The sequence below is a fragment of the Ostrea edulis genome, chromosome 7 (assembly GCF_947568905.1).
Source record: "Ostrea edulis chromosome 7, xbOstEdul1.1, whole genome shotgun sequence".
In the NCBI taxonomy this organism is placed as follows: domain Eukaryota; kingdom Metazoa; phylum Mollusca; class Bivalvia; order Ostreida; family Ostreidae; genus Ostrea; species Ostrea edulis.
Genome location: NC_079170.1, coordinates 14,389,145 through 14,409,633, shown reverse-complemented (window position 1 = coordinate 14,409,633; position 20,489 = coordinate 14,389,145). Strand labels below are relative to the sequence as shown.

The 20,489-nt window shown below is 34.1% G+C and overlaps 1 protein-coding gene across 2 annotated transcripts; it reads right to left on the bottom strand.

Moving 5' to 3' along the window:
- Positions 1-951: 951 nt before the first annotated feature.
- Positions 952-18,925, bottom strand: LOC125655298 (uncharacterized). 2 transcript variants are annotated; one of them, XR_008796658.1, is made up of 3 exons: positions 18,561-18,925; positions 5,423-5,600; positions 952-2,259 (listed from the first exon to the last, which is right to left on the bottom strand). XR_008796658.1 is itself a non-coding variant. In XM_056143426.1 (2 exons), the coding sequence occupies exons 1-2, from the start codon at positions 18,892-18,894 to the stop codon at positions 2,006-2,008; spliced, it is 588 nt and encodes a 195-aa protein (XP_055999401.1). In that variant the 5' UTR covers positions 18,895-18,919; the 3' UTR covers positions 1,694-2,005. The 2 variants fall into 2 exon arrangements, 1 of the variants encoding a protein (XP_055999401.1); XM_056143426.1 differs by lacking the exon at positions 5,423-5,600 and having other exon boundaries at positions 1,694-2,259; positions 18,561-18,919.
- Positions 18,926-20,489: the final 1,564 nt, after the last annotated feature.

Sequence of the window (20,489 nt, the reverse complement as noted above, 5' to 3'; positions counted from 1 at the left end):
CAATTTGAAAACTGATCATACGCAGAACAAACTTTTGCGTATCGAATCAGTTGAGAGATATGATTAGCATATGCAGGTGATAATGGAATATTCTTACATAAATATCGGATGTCGACGATCGAGAAATCAAATCATCCCATTTATAATAAAGTTGAGGTGTTAGTTTGCCGTTAATATCTATTTTCGACAAATATCGAACCATGAAGCAGAAGTGGACAACTCTGTGGTGTCTTTTATTTTGAGTTGAAAGGGATATATCAGATCGACACATGAATGAAAATTATTATTGTTAATAGGTAATACGTCGTGGATATATGTAAATGTCGCATTGATGGTCACATCAAGAGATTTGTTTTCTCACGTAGAAGTTTTTGAATAAATTCTTCATAAGAAAATAAAAACATGTTTAACAGAAGAACACAATTCGTGCCTATGGGAATTCCAACAGACTGTTGGAAGACCTGATCACCAAAGACTACGAAGATATTGTCAATGAGGAACTCCAGCATATTTTCAATTTCGACGTCAGGGTACTTTTGGGTGGATTCAGAGTGGTGTTTAACAAAGTGATGCAACGTATAATGTTTTAGTGATGGGGCTAATCCTCTGTTCTCCGGCAGTCCCCATTAGGAGAGTTCTAGTTTGAGTAGATGTTATGTTGCGCCATAAGATATAAGAATGACGTAAACATGCTGTTGCTCCTCTCTTTTCATTTTGTTGCCATAAAAATCATTTACATAAAAAGTATAAGATATACAAATTGGGTAATATTTTACATTTTCATTAAACGTTGTTTTGATAAAATTAATGCCCCGCAAGTGCAAAATAAAATCATTTTGAATACTTAATAACATCAAGATATGAAGAGGATTATAGCATAATCTTATCATGAAACAAACAGATGTATGCAACTCATATTTCATAAATTATTAGTTTGTTTAATGAGTGGAAGGTGAAAATAACGAACAGTGATCAGTCTCATGTAAAACTTATACGGTACCAATTTTGATGCACCAGATGCGAATTTCGACAAATAATGTCTCTTCAGTGATGCTCAACCGAAATGTTTGAAATCCGAAATAACTATAAGTATTATAAACAAAAGAAATGCAAAGAGTTGGGTAAAGACGGGTACTTGGATATTTTTGCCGAACTCTCTATTTTGTATTGCTTACAGGAGATAGGATATTGATCGCTGTTCATTATATTCACCTTTCATGATAGAAATTTCCCTCTTTGCAGCATAGGTGTTCAACGTTTCATTTTGTGAAAGATTTGAATTCAATACACTACCAGTCTTCGACATTCTGTTTTTCCTTTTACCTCTTAAAAGTTTATTGACATTTCGGATTTCCAAAATTGTCGGCTTGAGCATAGCTGAAGAGACTTTATTTGTTGAAATGCGCTTCTGGTGCATCAAAATTGGCACCGTATAAGTTTTACTCTACCGTCAATGTCGAAACAGCAACGATAATCATGTTCCATAAAATTAGTGATTTTGTTCTTTCTTATGTGGATGATGACGTGCATAATGAAATATATCATAACGCAAGCAATGAGAGATTGAGTTTAGGACCAACGCACGACTGAATTATTTCATCAGTAAATTTTAATATGTAATATCTGTTTAGCAAATCCAAACTGTGCTATTATAAGGAATATGAGAACCATGCTGTAAACCATGTGTAAAGGATTAGAAATATTTCTGTTTAATTCTCCTGATGAAAATATAACCATGATAACAAACGTGTACTCACATATCTACCATAAAAGTTATCTTATTTTTCGTTTTTGTTCTCAAGTTTTATCACAACAAATGACAAATACACATGGCGAGTGTAGAGCGTTAACTTGTAGATGAAGATTGTTACAGATTCCTTCTTATTCTTATACTGGATGATTATGGTAAGGTTTTCGTTGTCCTTATACTTAATAATGTTGCATTGAAAATTATATTTCCTGCAATTAAGCAAAGGAATACAAAGGCTTGGGTCTAATATTTCATCTAGACAAAAAGTCCATTGACGACAATTTCTTCCAACACTAGAATATCTTTTCCTACACTAGTAACTAGATCGTCTGATATGTAGTTTAGCTCGACCATTTTTGCGGTGACGTACGTTCCATAAAGCAGTGTCCCGCATTCTATGGTGTGAACTTTTCCAGTTTGGCTCGGTCCTACGAATAGGCCACATAATTCCATCTCCGACCAAGTGAACGGATTTCCGACTCTTATCTCCACATTGTGCAGCCAACGACCTACAATATGTGTGAACGACATTTTAATATTACTTTATGGTCTTAATACCCTCAAACAGACATAAACTATAATCTAGTGTATGACAAAAGAAGTATGTTGATACGTTTTTTGTTTGTTTGTTTTTTTGTTTTTTTACTGAAGGGCGTTATTGATTTATTGGAAGTAACTGAAAAATGCATACATGTATGTGAATTTCACAAAGTCATGTTGAGTTCAGTGTGTGGTATCTGATTCCAAAACACATTACCATGACCTATTGCACTTATATGAATCACTAGCAATGATTATTTGATAAATCCTGTTTCATGCATGTATTAATTGTTATGCCATTTTCTCATTTTCCTGAGCAGGTAAACAGAGTTATATGTAGTAAAAATCAGTGTGCCAAGAATGGCCTAACAATCGGTATGAAACACGTCGGACAGCATTTGACCCAATGATAGGTTGTATTGACGAACTAGATCGTTATAGCGACCAATGGAAATAAAGAAATACACAAAACAACTCCGAAAATGTTAACTGTTTGTGAATGGAAGTTCGTGAAGTGTTTGTTGATAATTTATGGATGGAGGACTTTGAAACAAAATATCCGTTATAAGCTATATTTTAAGTCTTATACCTCTTAGGCTGATATGAATTTGAATTTGACATGTTTTGGTGAAAGTGTTGGGAAATCAAAATGAATTTAATTCCTTAATTGTTAGGATTTCAACTGGTGTGGTGTCAGGTTAAACACTAAGTATGAAGTTATCGAGACTCTGAGTTGCGAGGGTAACAGTGTATATATACTAATCTACGAGAAAACTGACACGCAGTCCACCCTAAATGTCCACGACTCAGGTGATATTGACCTCATTAATGCCCCTCACTAAAATCTGGCAGACATTTCCAAAGTCTTTTAATGTACATCAACCAAAAAGGTTAGTCACTATGATGATTGAGAAAAAAAAACATCGGACACCTCCTTATCGAATTTAAACGCAAAATAAATCATTTTAACATGAACAATATATTTCTAACGCTTTAAAATTAAAATTCTTAATTATTATTTATTAATAAATTGCATGTAAATGGTTGGCTGGTTGTATATTGTTTAACGTCCCGCTTGAAAATCTTTCACTCAAATGGAGACGTCACCATTGCCGGTGAAGGGCTGCAAAATTTAAGCGTATGCTCAGCGCTTACGGCTTTGGAGCAGGGAGGGATCTTTATCGTGCCATACCTGCTGAACCATTGATTTAAAGTTTCAAGTACATGCACAAACTGAATTTTTCTCTCTCTTTTATGTGACGTTATTTAAATCAGACTTAAAATTATCTATTGTCATTTTTAATTTCCACCCCCCCCCCCCCAAAAAAAACCCCAAACAACAACGTGTTTTTATACATTACATTAGATAGATGCAAATATCCCAATGTGGAATTTAAGACACGTATAATTGTATGTAATAATTTACTTTCATCCCATTCCTTTCATTTCAAGATAGTCATACTTTTCAATAATTTAATTAAACTTGTATTTAGGCAAGTTCTTTCTCTCTTTCCCGCACGTCAATGTATAAATAAAAAGTACCGAGGGTGTCCGAAATACAGAATCTGAAATCGAGGCCAACCGTTCGTTCCTATCTTGGCCCAAAGCGTTTTGTTCTCGATGAGAACCGTTCATTCCTCATTTCAAAGCGTTCGTTCTCACTGAGAATCGTTCCGTTCTATAGTTTTCAAAAATGTAATAACTTATTATCATAAATTTAGAGACAATATAGTTTTTCCTCTTTGTTGATTAAAAATATGCTGAGGCTTATTTGATGAAAGGTGAAGATAACAAACAGTGATCAATTTCATAACTCCTAATACAAAATAAAAAGCTGGGCAAACACGGACCTCTGGACACCAGAGGTGAGATCAGGTGCATAGGAGGAGTAAGCATCCTTTGGCGACCGGTCACACCCGCCGTGAGCCCTACATCTTGATCAGGTAAACGGAATTATCTATAGTCAAATCAGTGTGCCATCCCTCCTTACTAAAGATGGAATAACTTAGGATTACTGGTACGTCTCTGTCAGTTTCCTACGATAATGGTTAATCGAACATATGGTAATCAATTAAAAACTCACACGGTAAATTGTAAAGGTCTAGGAGACACAGTTAGACTCTGCATTATAATTGCAGACTCAAAATTAATGCTGTAAATCAAGTTTTATTCTAATAAACGAGATCACAGAGAACCTTATCGTCACGAATATTTCTCGTCGTGAACCAGTCCTTGAAAGTCTGCCATCTGTAATGAAAAATAACTGATCGCAAAAATTACTCGCCGCGAACCAGATCATCACAGTGAATCGCGAAATAAAGTAGCCATGAATGAAAGATGGTTTACAATTTTTTTTTATCAATAATCTTTTTTTCATTATTTGAATCTTCATTTTTTAGTGGAATAGTATTATTTTTAGGCAATTGAAACATATTACGGTAAACTGTCTACTATCATAAATCATTTTTGATAAGTTTCCGTTATGCATATGATAAAAACTGTATTTCGAATCCCATTTCATCGATGTAGTACGTAAAACGTGAAAGTAAGGAAGACTGATCAATCTCATAACTCCCACAAAGAATACAAGATTAAGAGTAGGAAATGTACGGACCCCTGGACATATCACAGGTGGGTTCAGGTGCCCAGGAGGGACAAACATCCTTGATCGACCGGCCACACCCGCCGCAAGCCCCGCATCCTGATAAGGAAAACGGAGCAATCTGCAGTCAAAATCAGTGTGTGAAGAACTGCCTTAATTGGTATGGAACATGTCAGATGGCATTTTACACAATGAATGGCTGTATTGAGAAATTAGATCGTTATAAAGACCTTAACATTTTCGAAATCCTACATTAAACGAGACTGTTGAAACTCCTGTAACATCAACTTATTTGTCAGTAGCCTCTCTCGATTGATAAAGTGACCATACGCAGAATAAGCTTTTGTGTATCAAATCATACGAGATACATACTCATCAGATGTGGATGATATTGGAATATTGCTGCATGAATATAAGAAGATGAGGCATTAATTTGATTCTTGATTTACTTTTCTCTGCGTGTTATTTATTTCACATTTAGAAGTTTGTCATTCACATCGATGCATACATGTACATGTAACATACATTACCATGCTCGTCTTTTCTGTTGTAGAGGACTACATTTTTTATGATAGACAGTCCTCCTAAGTTTATAGTTAGCCAAGGGTGATACTCATAGTCCGTTTGGAAAAGCCGTAAGAGTGGTGTTTGATACCACTAGGGAAATTGAACTTGAAATTACCGCCTTGCGAAGAGCCAAATTGTTCACTACAATGGAATATTAGAAAATGGATATCAAAGAATGATTGTTTGATTATTAGTAAAAGGTGCAGTCAGGATGTAGACGTCGATTTTTTTTTTAATATTTCACAATGTTCTTTTCTAAACATCAAATCACACGTATTTTCTTTGTCTCTCATTCCACAAAGTTAGTGAAAAAACGTATTGTATATGAAATATCGTCACAGATATGATATGAACATTAAGTCTGGATGCCCCTGTAATGATCATTTCTCAAAATGTTTTGTTTCGTTCAGGATAACCACTTGGTTCGTTTCTATCAACCACAGAGGAGAATGCACAGGTAAAATATGTTTAACATATGATTGGATATTCATATGTTAAACATATATGTTTAACATATTTTAAACTTATGATTTTATCATCATATGATGAACATATGTTTTGAACATATGTTTAACAGATGTTTGAAACTCATGTTGAACAAACTTCAAACATGATTAACACGAGGTGAAAAACTTATATTTTTAATATATGTTCAACATATAATAAACATATGATTAACGTATGATGAAGAAGGGGGTGGGGGTCTATGTTTAATGCAGAGTTTTGTTTGTTGGAATACATGTATCGCTGTTATTGGCCTAGGCCCTGTTTTACAAAAGAGATTACAACTAAGACTAAAAATGTTACAGAGTTTTAAAAACTCGCAACTTAGAGTAGGGATTGAAAAGAACTTTCAATGTTTACAACGCCATGAACATACCGCCTTCCATTTTCTATTTCTGTTTGTATGTTTTTTGAAGATGTAGTCTGCGGGCTTTTCCCTGTCTTTAAAAATACTATTATGTTTCTTACCTAGTTTAAATGATTTATGGGCCCAGGATTGGTTAAATAAATCTTGTGTTATAGTGATATGAAAATCATTATAAAATGTCAAGGTCAAACTTTGTGAGAATCAAAATTGGATGATGTGGTGTAAATGTATATAGATTATTTTATATTATCAAATTGGGGGAAGCCCCATAAATGGATGCAGTGGGGGTATTGATTTATGTAAACAAGTATCTTAGTTATTTTTTTCTTTCTTCTTCCAGGAATAAGTCGACAGCCAGTTGGTACAGGGGGAATTGCAATGAAACAGCCACTACCACGGGGCGTGAATTAAAGTTACTCACAATATATTCCTCCCTACAACAACTAATGCAGAAAAAGAACATCTGACAATAATGCAGGTGATTAAATATTCACTAAGTACTACCTTTCCTTTCTATTTTGTGAAACATATTCTGCTAGGTTTAATAAATGTTAATGAATTGAATTTAAATGAATTGATCTTATGTGTAAAAATATCTGATATCTTGTGCAGATATACACGGATGTGTGTATTTTTATGATATTGTTGCATGCTTAATATCAATGTAATATTGTTACAAACCAATGTACAACTATTTGTATCTATAATATGTAAAAGAAAAGAAATTTCTTAGACAGTGTTGTAGTTAGATTGTAAAAAAGAGATTGATTGTTCCTTCTTTTATTTCAGATGCAGCGCAAACTGAATAATAATTATGTACTCAGAGACATAGATAATTGCCAGTTCCGTCCGACATGAATTCTGTTTTTGAAGAGGTACTTCGAAATCTCATGCATGACCAAGATATGGTGAACGTTGATTGCATGCATATTGACATAATGAAAACGGAGTATTGTAAAAAAAAAATTTATCTACTGTATATTATTAACATATATGCTAAAAAAAAATTCGAAAACATATAAATGTTGAGTGCCCTTCACAATTATCCTGTTTCAAAACATGTTCAATATATGTTTAATGTATCCTAAATATATGTTTAATGCATGTTTTGAGATTAATATAATTATGCTTAATGCATGTTAAACATATGTTTAATATTTGTTAATCATATGTTAAACATTTGTTTGATATATGTTAAACATATGTTTAAAATAAAATGTTACAATTCTGCATGTAGATAATATAAAAATCACACGAAAGACATTTAAATATCATATGAACAAAACATATGTTTATTATAAAGTAATACAAAAATATGTTATTCTTACTATAAACATGAAAAGCGAAGATAACGAACAGTGATCAATCTCATAACTCCTATAAGCAATACAAGATAGCTAGTTGAGCAAACACGGACCCCTGGACACATCCGAGGTGGGATCAGGTGCCTAGAAGGAGTAAGCATCCCCTGTCGACCGGTCACACCCACCGTAAGCCCTATATCACGATCAGGTAAATGGCATTATCCGTAGTCAAAATCAGTGTGCCAAAAACGGCCTAACAATCGGTATGAAACACGCCAGACAGCATTTGACCCAATGTTATGTTGTATTGACAAACTAGATCGTTATAACGACCATATAATTTGCGAACTCCTGACTTTAATCGAGACTTTTGAAACCCCTGTACCATCAACTTGTTTGTCAGTAGTTTGCCTCGATTTAAAAACTGACTATACGCAGAACAACCTCTTGCGTATCGAATCAGTTGAGATATATAGACACCAGGTGCAGGTGATAATGGAATATTGCTACATAAATATGGGAAGTTGACGACGGAGAAGCTGAAATCATCCTGTTTGTCATACAGTTGAGTTGTCAGTTTGCCGTTAAAGTGTACTTTCAATGAAATATCTAAGTATGAAGCAGAAGTGGACGAGTCTGTGAAGTATTTTATTTCGAACTCACAGGAATATATCGAACCGACATATGAATGAAAGTTATTATTATTAAGAAACAAAACATCGTCGATATATCTAAAAGTCGAATTGAATGCCACAGCAAGAGATTTTTTTCTTCTCACGTAGAAGTTTTTGAATAAATTCTGCTTCATATGAATATAGAAACAGGTCAGCTAACAAAGGAACACAATTCGTGCCCATGGGAATTCCAACTGACTGTTTATTTCAACTTCAGAGTACTTGTGCGTGGAATCAGAGTGGTGTTTAACAAAGTAAATTTTTGGATGAATGATCACTAGATATGGATATTTTCTTTTTCCATTTTTGTTGAAGAAGCAACTGCCTATGTTGTCTAAAAGTCTAGTCTTTAATTTATCGTGAGGAATGGTCGTGTATAGTGTTGAAAAGTGATAGGTTTTGATGTTATTGATTTAGGAAAAGTTTTGCGTTTTCAAGTTTACTAAAATTTCTTTAGAATTTTTTAGAATCCACGTTTGATTTACACAAGTTCTGGCATATGTAGTCGAACAGTAAGTTTGAAGTTTCTCTTTCATAGCTGTTAATATTTTAGTGAGGAGCAACGATAGGGGCTTGGTAGAGCATTTACTGGATCCAGCAATGTATCTTTGTAAGGGTTTTTATGTAGTTCAGGACAGTATAGGTATGGTAACTCATATTCATTCGACCCATTAACTGGGATATTAAATGTATCTAAAATTGAAGCATGGTTTTGAAGAATTCCATCTTTTGAAAGGGCAGTTGGAGTATAAGTACGATTACCAAAAGTGGAATTAATGCCACGTTCGTTTAAAATACAGTTGTAATAATGAGCCTTACAAACAAAGACAATGTTGTTACTAGCTTTGTCAGCTGGAACCAAAACACATTCCTCATGTAACCTATCTAATTCTTTTATCACTTCTGGTTTACTAAACACAGAAGGATAGATGGTACTTACTTTTGTTTTAATATGTCTAATACTGGATTTCAATATTCCTCGTATGCTTTCAACTCATTCTGACAATGTATCAAGTTCTTCATTTTCATATTTAGCCCATCGTCTGGCATAATCTTCGACGGAATTCATAATAGAGATGGAGTTCTGTCGCCAATTAAAAGACTGAGGTTCTCTGTATTTAGGACCTTTAAGAATAAGTGATTTGAGGTCCTCATTTTCAACTATATCAACATCACCAGTAATGACATGTCCAGCTGGACTGTAGTTGAAAGAAGATGAAGAACAAGAACATGTTGGTGGATTACGTATAAGATGGTCTATATCTAAGCACTGCAAAGTTTGTTTATAATTAAAAAGTTTGGATGCAATAGTAGAAGTATAGCTGTAGGAAATACAGGGTGTAGACTTGAACTTGAAATAAGTTGGAATACACGACTGAACCCTTTTATGACGAATAATGTTGCTTATGTTGACGGCATCTATTCCTTTGTTTGTAAATTTGAGCTTAAGGAACTGGCGGCATGATTTGGAAGGGATATCGTTCAAGATCTGTACTTGTTTAAAGAGTCTGTGATTGGCAACATCCTTAATGATAGAGTTCAGTCTATATTCAGGTGTTGAAAAATCCAAGTATAGACTAGCTGTAGCTTTTCAAATAAATATGCTAATAATATGTTTGAAAACATACGTTTACTCCGAGTGCTCCTTCTATATGATTATCATATGTTTCACAACATGTGTCATTCATGTTTAACTTATGTTGCAATTTTACCAGTATATGTTATATAACCAACATATCTCTATATTTACTGAGAGTGTCTGAATTAAAAAGGAAAGGTTCAATCTCATAAATCCTATTAAGAATATAAAATCATAAGTATGGCAAAAAACTATACTTTTTCTGGATTATATATATATATATATATATATATATATATATATATAGGTAAAAAAAAAAAAGATACACGAAGACGTTAAGTAAAGCTTAAAGTAGCACCGACATATGCCACATTAACCTTGCGATACCTAGAAGAAAATCTTAATCAACTAATAACTCTATGGGGCAAAGAGGATGCAAAACTACTAAAATCGAAATGAAAAAGATTTCTTGATGATTGCTTTATTTTATGGTCTGATGACATGGATAGATTAACAATTGTTTGCAAATTACTGAACTAATTGAACCCTGATATTAAATTTACAATGGAAATCAATGATACAAAATTACCTTTTCTGGATGTGTTAGTTATTAAAGAAGATCTAAAACTTCATTGTTATTTCGGATTTCAAACATTTCGGTTGAGCATCACTGAAAAGACATTATTTGTCGAAATGCGCATCTGGTGCATCAAAATTGGTACCGTATAAGTTTTACATTGTTAAAGAAGATACCAAACTTTCAACGGATGTTTATTACAAACCTACCGACAGACATCAATACCTACATTTTGGATCATTCCATGCACACCATACAAAAACTGCAATTCCCCACAATCTGGCAAGACGTTTATGCACAATAGTGAGTGATGTAAATACCCGAGGTATTCGTTTGTTGGAACTCAGATCCTACTTACAAAAACAAGGTTATCCTGATAAACTTATAGCAAACGGAATTGAAAAAGCATAGAGTTATGACCGCTTTCAACTACTTGCTACAAACAACCAAGAAAAAGGCAGATATAATTCCATTTGTACATACGCATAGAAATATCAAATCAATAGTGAATCAGCTAAGCAATCTATTGAAAGACGACCAATCAAACAAGAAAATATTCAGAAAAATAAAATTCATCAACAGCAAACGTCAATAGAAAAATGTGAAAAGAATATTATGCCGTGCATATCTTAAAGAAAATTACAAGGTCACAAAGTGTGGGGAACCACGATGCGGAACCTGTCAATACATCACGGAGGGATCATAATACAACTTTAACGGACGGATATTTAAAGTTAATGCCAACATGTCGTGCGATAGCAAAAATGTCCTGTATATCATTACATGTCCTGGATGTAAAGACTAAAAGCAACCCGCTTCGAGCTCGCGTGCAGGTCCACAAACAGCATATCCACAACCCGGAATACCGGCAAATTCACCTAAGTGTAGATTTAGATGTTTGTGGACAACAAAATTCAATATATTTCCATTTTATAAGTTTACAGGTGGAAGTGACATTCAGAGATGTGAGAAGGAAAAGCATTTCATTTTAAATATGTTCAAAGCTAAACTTAATAATTAAGTTTAACGTTATCATATTGTAATTATTTATAATGACATCACTGTAAACACTATGATTTAATGTTCAGTGTCTTATGCCGTCGAAATTTGTTTTACTTTACTATGACGTCACAACGAACAATACATCTCAACAGTCAGTATGAAACTTCCGCCAGAGTTCGTTTGCTCACAAACCAAACTCTTCCACAATCGTAAGGACTCGACTATTTCCGTAACCGCAAATGAACCTCGTATGTGGATCGACGCCATCAGAGTATGTTACCATGTATACACAAATGCAACTATGACGTCACAGTTGTACGTTACAATATGAAACGCGATCTTTTAAATGCATCTAAGATATCATACATATCTAAGGTATTCTAATACTATCAATTTCCACTTATATGTTTATGTATTAGAGTGAATAAGACGTTAATGATACCAAAAATGAATCTGTGGCGAAAATATAAATAACACACTATACAGGGATTCGATTCTGGTCTTTTAACCTCATCCACAGGCGCACTTCCGGCGAAGAAATGCATCGATTTGATGCAATTCTTGCGCCGATCCACGTCCGAGTCTTCTTACCGGTTACGGAAAAGGACGCGCGCGTGATCCGATTGACTCTTCCAGTTAGGTATTATGGGATAGGGATTTCTTAGGCGCATATACTGTGTGACGTCACTTTAGATTGACGAAACAGTTCAAAACAAAAACGTAAACATAAAGTCCATTACTTTACGCCATAATTTTAACAGAGTCTCCCTACTTTTTAATGATCTTTTGATCATTTTATGCTTACAATAAACTTTTACATCAATGCTCTTAGTGTCAATATCTTCAAACTTTTAACTACGGACTACTTCTTTAGTGTTATATGCCCGCGTGATAATGGCGGACTCACAATATACAAATCTGTATATTGTACTGCGTCACATAGGATAGGTCTATACGTAGGTGACGTAATGAGGCCTCCACAGGGCCTTTGCAGTCAGTAAGTAATGACGTCTATATTTGCTTAATTTTAACGTTCCGCTGTTTGTGACGTAACGTCGCTATGTTACTAAATGTAAAGCTTCTGAAGATTTGAAATGAACGCACTAAAGCTTTACAAAACGTTTTCGTGTATCTTATTTATTTTTTACCTATACTTTTACCGATCATTGCAAGAAGTAATTATAATATATTATATATATATATATATATATATATATATATATACATATACATATATATATATATATATATATATATATATATATATATATATTAATTATTATAGAACGGGGAATAAAAAATTCACATCAACACCTAAGCAGAGATAATGTTGATCTTAAGAAGGTCACAGAAGAATTCTGTCGTAAGTTATGTCTTCGGGATTTTTTTTCAAAATGTTACAGATGAAGATGAATCGCTTGTAAAAATTGAAAAGGATTCCAGCCTCTTTTGAACAGAGATAAACATCTAGAGGAATACATTACCTGTCTTAATAATTCAGCAGATTCTAATTTGACAAGATTTAAATTGAAATCAAACATTTGAAGAGGAGAACATGAATGTCTAAACGAAGACCGAAAAACCATACTTAAAATCCAAAAACTAACAAAAGACTTTGGTGATAATTTCACAAAAAACAAAATGGACTATCTCATTAATTTTGAAGTGAAAACCAGTAATTTCTACGGCCTACCAAAAATTCTTAAATCCGAGGAATTTCAGGAAAATATACAAGGGAGCCAGAGTACTTACATAAAATTTCCAAACCCTTGGATTTAAAACTCCGCCCTATAGTAGAAGGACCTTTCTCAAGCAATCAAAGATTAAGTAATCTACTTGATTTATTTCTTAAACCATTATGCAAAATTGTACTGATGATTTGGATTTTCTCAGTTATATTCCAGAAAAAGTACAGGAAAACACTACTTTGGTTAGTTTTGATGTTACCAACACACCACATGACTTGTGACTAAAAGCTGTGAAATTTTGGATTGAGAAATATCGAAGATAAATTAGCGAAAGATTTTCTAAAGATTTTATATTTAAAGCTCTTCAAGTAGATTTAGAAAATAACCATTTTCAATTTGATGATCAATCATATTTTCAGGGGCCTCCGTGGCCGAGTGGTTAGAACATCGCGCTCAAAATTACCAGGCCTCTCACCTCTGTCGGCGCGGGTTCGAATCCCACTCGCGCCGGTAAGTGAGAAAGTTTCCCAGTTTACTTTCAGAGGGTCGGTGGTCTCTTACCAGGTACATTGTATCTGAGTTCTCTCATCCACCAAAAAAAAAAAAAAAAATAAAATAAAAAAAACAACAACAACAACAACCCCCCCAAAAAAACAACTGGGCACTACCAGATAGCTGAAAAATTGGTGCGTGTGGCGAAAAACATCAATCAATCAATCAATCAATCATATTTTCAAATAAAAGGCAAAGCTATGGGAACAAAAGCGGCTCCTACCTATGCAACCTTAGTAATGGGTTACTTGGAAGAAAAACTACAGAATAAACTTCCTGAGATTTATGATGCAAATTTTTCACAATATATTCGCCATAATTGGAAATTCATCTTTTGGAATAATAGTGCAGATGATCTAAAAAAAATCCGTGATGAAATAAATTAATTACATCAATCGATTGAATTTACTATGGAGGTGAATGATAAAGAGCTGCCATTTCTGGATCTCCGAATCATTAAGGGTGATACCAGTATAATCACGGATTTTTATTTCAAAGAAACAGATTCACATCAATATTTGGATTTCCATTCATATCACCCTTCCCATACTAAACGTGACTTTCCATACAAGATAGCTAGACGGATATGTACAATAATTACGGATACTTCATTACGGTAAAAAAGACTGGAGGAATTGAAAGTATACGACAACATTATCAGGAAAAATTCATTAATGCCGGAATTACCAAAGCTTGGGACACACCAATATCTATCTTAAGAAACTCCAAACACAAAGAAAACGATGTAAACAATGATATTCCTTTTGTAATTACGCATAACCCACGCAACCACAATATTTTTGAAACAGGTAGAAGATTTTTTTCCAATATTAGAACAGTCCTAAGATCTCAAAAACCTGATAAAAGAATCTCAAATATAAAACAGCAGAAGCCAGGCTCCTAATCTGAAGATTATTCTAACGCGCGCCCGATTTACTGCACAAAATTCCAGATCCGTGCAAAAATATGGGGATTAACGTTGCGGTACATGTAATCATCTGTAGGAAGGTAGAGAAAAAAATTCTTAAATGTGGCTAACAATTAACACCAAATTCTAACATGACATGCAAATCTGAAAACGTGATATATTGTATTGCTTTGCATTGTTTATAAGAGTTATGAGATTAATCACTGTTAGTTATCATCGCCTTTCATTGCATGACCTGCCCTACCTGTAATGAAAACTACATCGGACAAATAAGCAAACTGAACGCCCGTGTGCGCGTCCACAAGCAGCAAATTCGCGATCCAAGTATCAGAAATTCACCATGTTTCGAACATTTTGCCAATTGTGGTCATGGAAATTTCAACATATTTCCATTTTATACAATGTATAATGACTGCAAAATTTCCAGAGTTACAAAGGAACGTTATGAAATTGTTTAATCCAAAACTTACATTTAAACGAACTCTATAATTGATTTCCAAATGTTGTCTAATAGTGTACACACGTATTATATTGCTACCAATGTAATTCATTATGACATCACAAATGACAACTAGTTCTAATTGTAACGGGGACCGTTACATATGTTCCCCAAACCTCCCCCAAATAAAATGTGATGTCCTTGTGAATCTATAGCAAAAAATCATTTTATTTTAGCCTTTAATTACATGTAGTACGTTTAATATGGTCATTTCAGTACCAAGAAATGAAAGAAAGCATTGCACGTGCATACACGCGCATGCGTGTATGATTCCGAATTTTTGTTGATGTCGTTCAACAGGCATTTGTATCATATACCCACAGTATGAATTTCATAACGTTTCCACCAAATATAAGGAAGTTATAGCGATTTTAAAATCGTCCAATCAGAAATCAGCACACGTGCATGCACGTGCTGAGCAGTGATTCTAACCACAGCAATTTGTAAGGAGTACCAAGATACATCTAAACCCCTAATATGAATAGAATTTGATGAAAAACAAAAACGTTATCGTCCTTTAAAAATTGAACATTTAAAAAACGTTGCACGCGCATATGTCTACATATGCTGTGAATATCATCTCATTCGCTTCATAAATAAGATAGTTACAAACGTTTTAGCATTATCCAATCAAAATGAAGCGCACGTGCATGCGCGTGCAAATTGGTAATTTTGACCATGTAAATCAGTTAAGGGTCTCAATATCTACCTATGATATCAATTTCAAGCCATTTCAATGAACAACAAAAAAGTTAGACTGATTCCAAAGTTAGCGTACAAATTTTGTAATGGGCGTGCACGCGCATGCGTGCGCGTGCTGGCAAAATAACTATTATTTTTCATATGTACAAATAATATACTATCATCCTATTTAGGTTTTATATCGCTTCCTTCAATATTCTGATTTTCCATTTTTTGTACCAAAATTGCAATGCACGTGCGCGCGCGTGCATGCACGTGCAAACAAAATGACTATCACTATGCACATCTACAAACGCTATACTATCATCCTGGAAAGTTTCATATCGATCCCTTTTGTAGTTTCTGAGAACACTACCGGACAAAAAAGTACCGGAGAAAAAGAATAATAATAATAATAATAACTAGAAACTCATTACTAGTAATGAGTAGGTCTTCCGTTAGACCACTTCCGGTAAAGAGCTTTCTGTTCCTACGAAAACCATTTAAATATATCAGAAAATGTGCCTTAAGAATGAATGAGAAATGTATTATCGAATTTTTTACTCATTTCTCGTAACTTCTGGTGATGACCGGAAGTACTTTTATGATGCGTTTTCCTATAAATGACAGCGACTCTTTACTGTCTATATTCACTGAAAATTTCACGTCTCTATCTGAAAGAGTTCTCAGCAAAAAGAAGTAGACTAAAGAAAGAAAAAGTAGTAGGTTACTACCGACCGGAAGTCAATTTTGAAAAACAAAATTATCCAAACTTTAGAAGTTGATACTTTTATTAAGACATGTGAAAATCATATGAAAGACTTCAAATATAAGCGAGATTTATGGGGACAAAGAGACGAAAAGTAAAAAGTCATTTTATCAAGAAACCGGAAGTAGTCGTTTTGACTACCGACAGAGTCAATATTCTTTTGACACTTTGAAAGAGACTTAATAAACTAGTATAGGTTTCAATTTAAAGGAAAAAGTTTGAAATTTGCGATTCTTTCCCTCACTTCTGGTGACGACAGGAAGTGAGGGTCGACATGTTTAACCCCCTACTGCACTCTTACAAACGGAGATTGATCATCCCTGAATATTTGATGAACCTATATTTTACCTTTTCGAAGTAAAATGCTGGACAAAATTCCTTTTGAGAAACAGAAAATCGGCCATATTTTCCGACCGGAAGTGAATTTTGTAAAAACAAAAATAATTATTGCAAGGTCATTTCATCAGACATTATTCCTGAAAATATCAAGAAAATATATCCAGACTCGAAGAAATCGGAAAATCGACATTTTTTCAAATACTTCCGGTAGAGACCGGAAGTGACGGATGAAAAAATTGAATGTATGTGTACATTGGACTAATGTTAGTTGATCAACTCTAGAAGTTTCAAGCATCTATCTATATTCATTATTGAGAAAGTGAAAAGACAAGGTTTGAATATGTCCACCCCATATCTCACGACCGGAAGTGAATTTTACAAAAATATTTAAATATACTCTAGACATTTATAGTATCTATAACATATATAAAATTCAAATCATTAACTTGTTTCATGACCGAGATTTATGGCACTGAAAAATGAGAGAATGAATAGTCTTTCTTTGATATAACCGGAAGTTGGAAATTCAACTTCCGGTGGAGTCAACATTTTTTGAGAATTAGAACGAGACCTAGAAAACCGATATAGGTTTCAATTTGAAAGAAAAAAGTTTGAAATTTATGATTCATTAATCACTTCCGGTGACGACCGGAAGTGACGGCTGACATTCTTAACACCCTCCTGCACGCCTACAAAGTGAGATCTATTCACTCTGAAAATTTGGTGACTCTATCTTTTACTGTTTCTGAGAAAAACGCTAGATAACGAAAACAGCTAATAAGCCGTATTTGCCGACCGGAAATGAATTCTACAAAAACATTTGACGTTACTCTAGACATTTATAGTGACTATAACATATGTAAAACTCAACTCATTAACTAGTTTCCTGACCGAGATTTATGGCACTGAAAAATGAGAGAATGAGTGGGCTTTCTTTGATATAACCGGAAGTTGAAAATTCAACTTCCGGTGGGGTCAACATTTTTTGAGAATTAGAACGAGATATAATAAACCAAAGTAGGTTTCAATTTGAAAGAAAAAAGTTTGAAATTGATGGTTTATTTAATCACTTCCGGTGACGACCGGAAGTGACGGCGACAAAAAATAATACGTGCATGCACCATAGAGAAAATAGATCTATCATCCCTGAAAGTTTCATTCGATTATCTTTAGTGGTTTTCAAGTTTACCCCCGGACAAACTTTCTTTCAAAAACCGGAAAATCGGACGTATCTGACGAACGGAAGTGAATTTTGAAAAAATGAAAAAAATGCCTCGAGGTACCATCGTTGTCTATAATCTGTGAAAGTTTCAGGAAAATCCATCCAGCGGTCTCGGAGACGAAAGGGGAAAAAAAAAAAAATAATAATAATAATAAACAGTAGAATCACTAGAAGGTCTTCCGTTGGAAACGGAAGACCTTAATAATAATAATAATAAGAAACAGAGTAAAAACAATATGTTCCCAAACTTTGTTTGGGGAACATAATTATTTACAAACACGGACGCTGGATATAGCAGAGGTGGATCAGTTGAGAGGAGTAAACATCCCCTGCCGACCAGTAACACCCGCCGAATCTTATTCGTGGTACACCTAGTATCTTTATCAGTGGACGTTTAGAATGTCTGCTCACTTTACCTTCTATGCTGCGGTATTCCCATCCACTCCCATTGTAGTCGTTTGCTCTTTCACTTTCGCCCAAAAATTTCCTGAGGAGTCTGCAACGCATTAGGCTTGAACTATACAAATATCCTACACAGATTGGATAGTTTGTGCAGCATTTACAGGCACAGGCTAGGTGGGTTAAGCTCTCAAAGACATTAGAGTAGTATGAGGTATTCTTTGGAACAACTCCATCAAATAGCAGCTCCCGTTGATAACGCCCTTGTTTTACAGCTCTGGTGAATCCGGTTTGTAAAAGAATGATGAACATCAAGCTATTATGAAGAATTTTCTTTCTGTAACCCACCATATTTATCTTTTCGAGAACGGGTACGAAGTGCGGGGATGTTTGTTCAGTAAGTGCTTTTAATCCCGTTCACCAACAAGAATAACATTAAGTTGTATTGTTGTTATTTATTTATTCCCCAAGAGATGGATGTAAGTAATACCTTCTAGATGCTTGTATTATTGATGATTTGAAAATGATGTAATCACTATTTGATTCATATTGTGAGAAGATATCCTTTTAATGTACCTTAAAAAATCAGGACCGAGTTTTACTAATGGTCGTCAAGTGCTGCAATCACGAGTTAATTTAAGTAGTAAGCAAAGCTCTCTTTTCATTGTACCTTAAAGCCCACATTGCATTTTTCAAACCATTTCAATTTTTTTCAGCAAAATTAATTCTTTTCATTCCTAAAACTACTTTATATATGTTTTGAATGAATAATTTTGCGTATTTTCGATTTTGATAGCAATTAAATTCAAATATTGTGTCAAGGATTAAATAATGGTGTAATAAAGATTTTTCTCGAATTTAGATTGACTCCAAACGTAGATAAAGATGATAAAGCTGTTTATCTATCATGGAATCATGAACGTGATGAAAGTGGTAAACGTGGTCATCTACAAATATAATGAATTCAACTCACATACGTCCAACCGCGCACAAAGTTTTACCGTAGAAATAATTTTACTAAATAAAGTTATTTTAGTTAAATTGATATATAAAGTAGTTTTAAATCAAAATAAAGTCTTACCATGCAAGAAGACAACTTTAGAAATTCAGAAGATTTCTGAAGCAAGTATAGTTAATGAACAAATGCAATAAAGCTATTTATGATCTTGAGGTGTCGGGATTTTTAATGATAAAAACAGGTGTATGATGTCAAAGTTAGCGCTAGACATGCGCACTCACTCACAAAACTAGAAAAACAAGTGTAACACACCCTTACTCTCCCGGGCATTCCAATAATAGTAACTACTATCAAAGGGAATGAACTCTCACACAACGAAAGAATGAATGAACAAATGAATGAACACAAGTCAAGTTGTCAATGAAAAAAATTAAACATCAATTATGGTAAGGAATAAATTACACCCCGTGACATTTTGTGATAAGCATTATTTCAATATTTTGCGCGGCATTATGTGTGACGTCATGTGCAACCTTGAGCGAGAAGGTTTCAAAAGATTTGTTAGGCATTTCATATATAGATTAGATTTAGTTGACAAAAAGTTAATTATCACGTGAACAGCTTGTAAATAACATTGCATTGCGGTGATGTTTGCCGTTTAAGGTGTACTAGCTGTCAGTAAAAAGGATTTAGGCTGAGTATATTTTTCAATTTTTCGGAGGAGGATGTGGGGAAAAAGACGTGCAATGACTTTGTCATAAATAACTCCTTGTAGCCTTTGTCCATATACTGATTCATGGCATCCACGCTACAAGCCTCGTATTACGTCACAAAAACTGAGCGATATAGTATAGACGTTGGGACTCACGTTCTGGTCAACTCTGTATATTCTGTTACGCTACTACTCCAATATAATTATTCACAGGCAAACGTAGTCCCGATTATTATAACCAATCATTATTATTCTCAATCATTATTAAGTGACGTG

What these genes read in the sequence shown, in the direction of transcription:
- LOC125655298 (XM_056143426.1), bottom strand. Translation starts at nt 18,894, where the DNA reads ATGGTGGGTTACAGAAAGAAAATTCTTCATAATAGCTTGATGTTCATC. An exon ending in GGAATACCGCAGCATAGAAG is followed by an intron (nt 2,260 to 18,560) that starts GTAAAGTGAGCA and finishes CACATATTGTAG; the next exon opens with GTCGTTGGCTGCACAATGTG.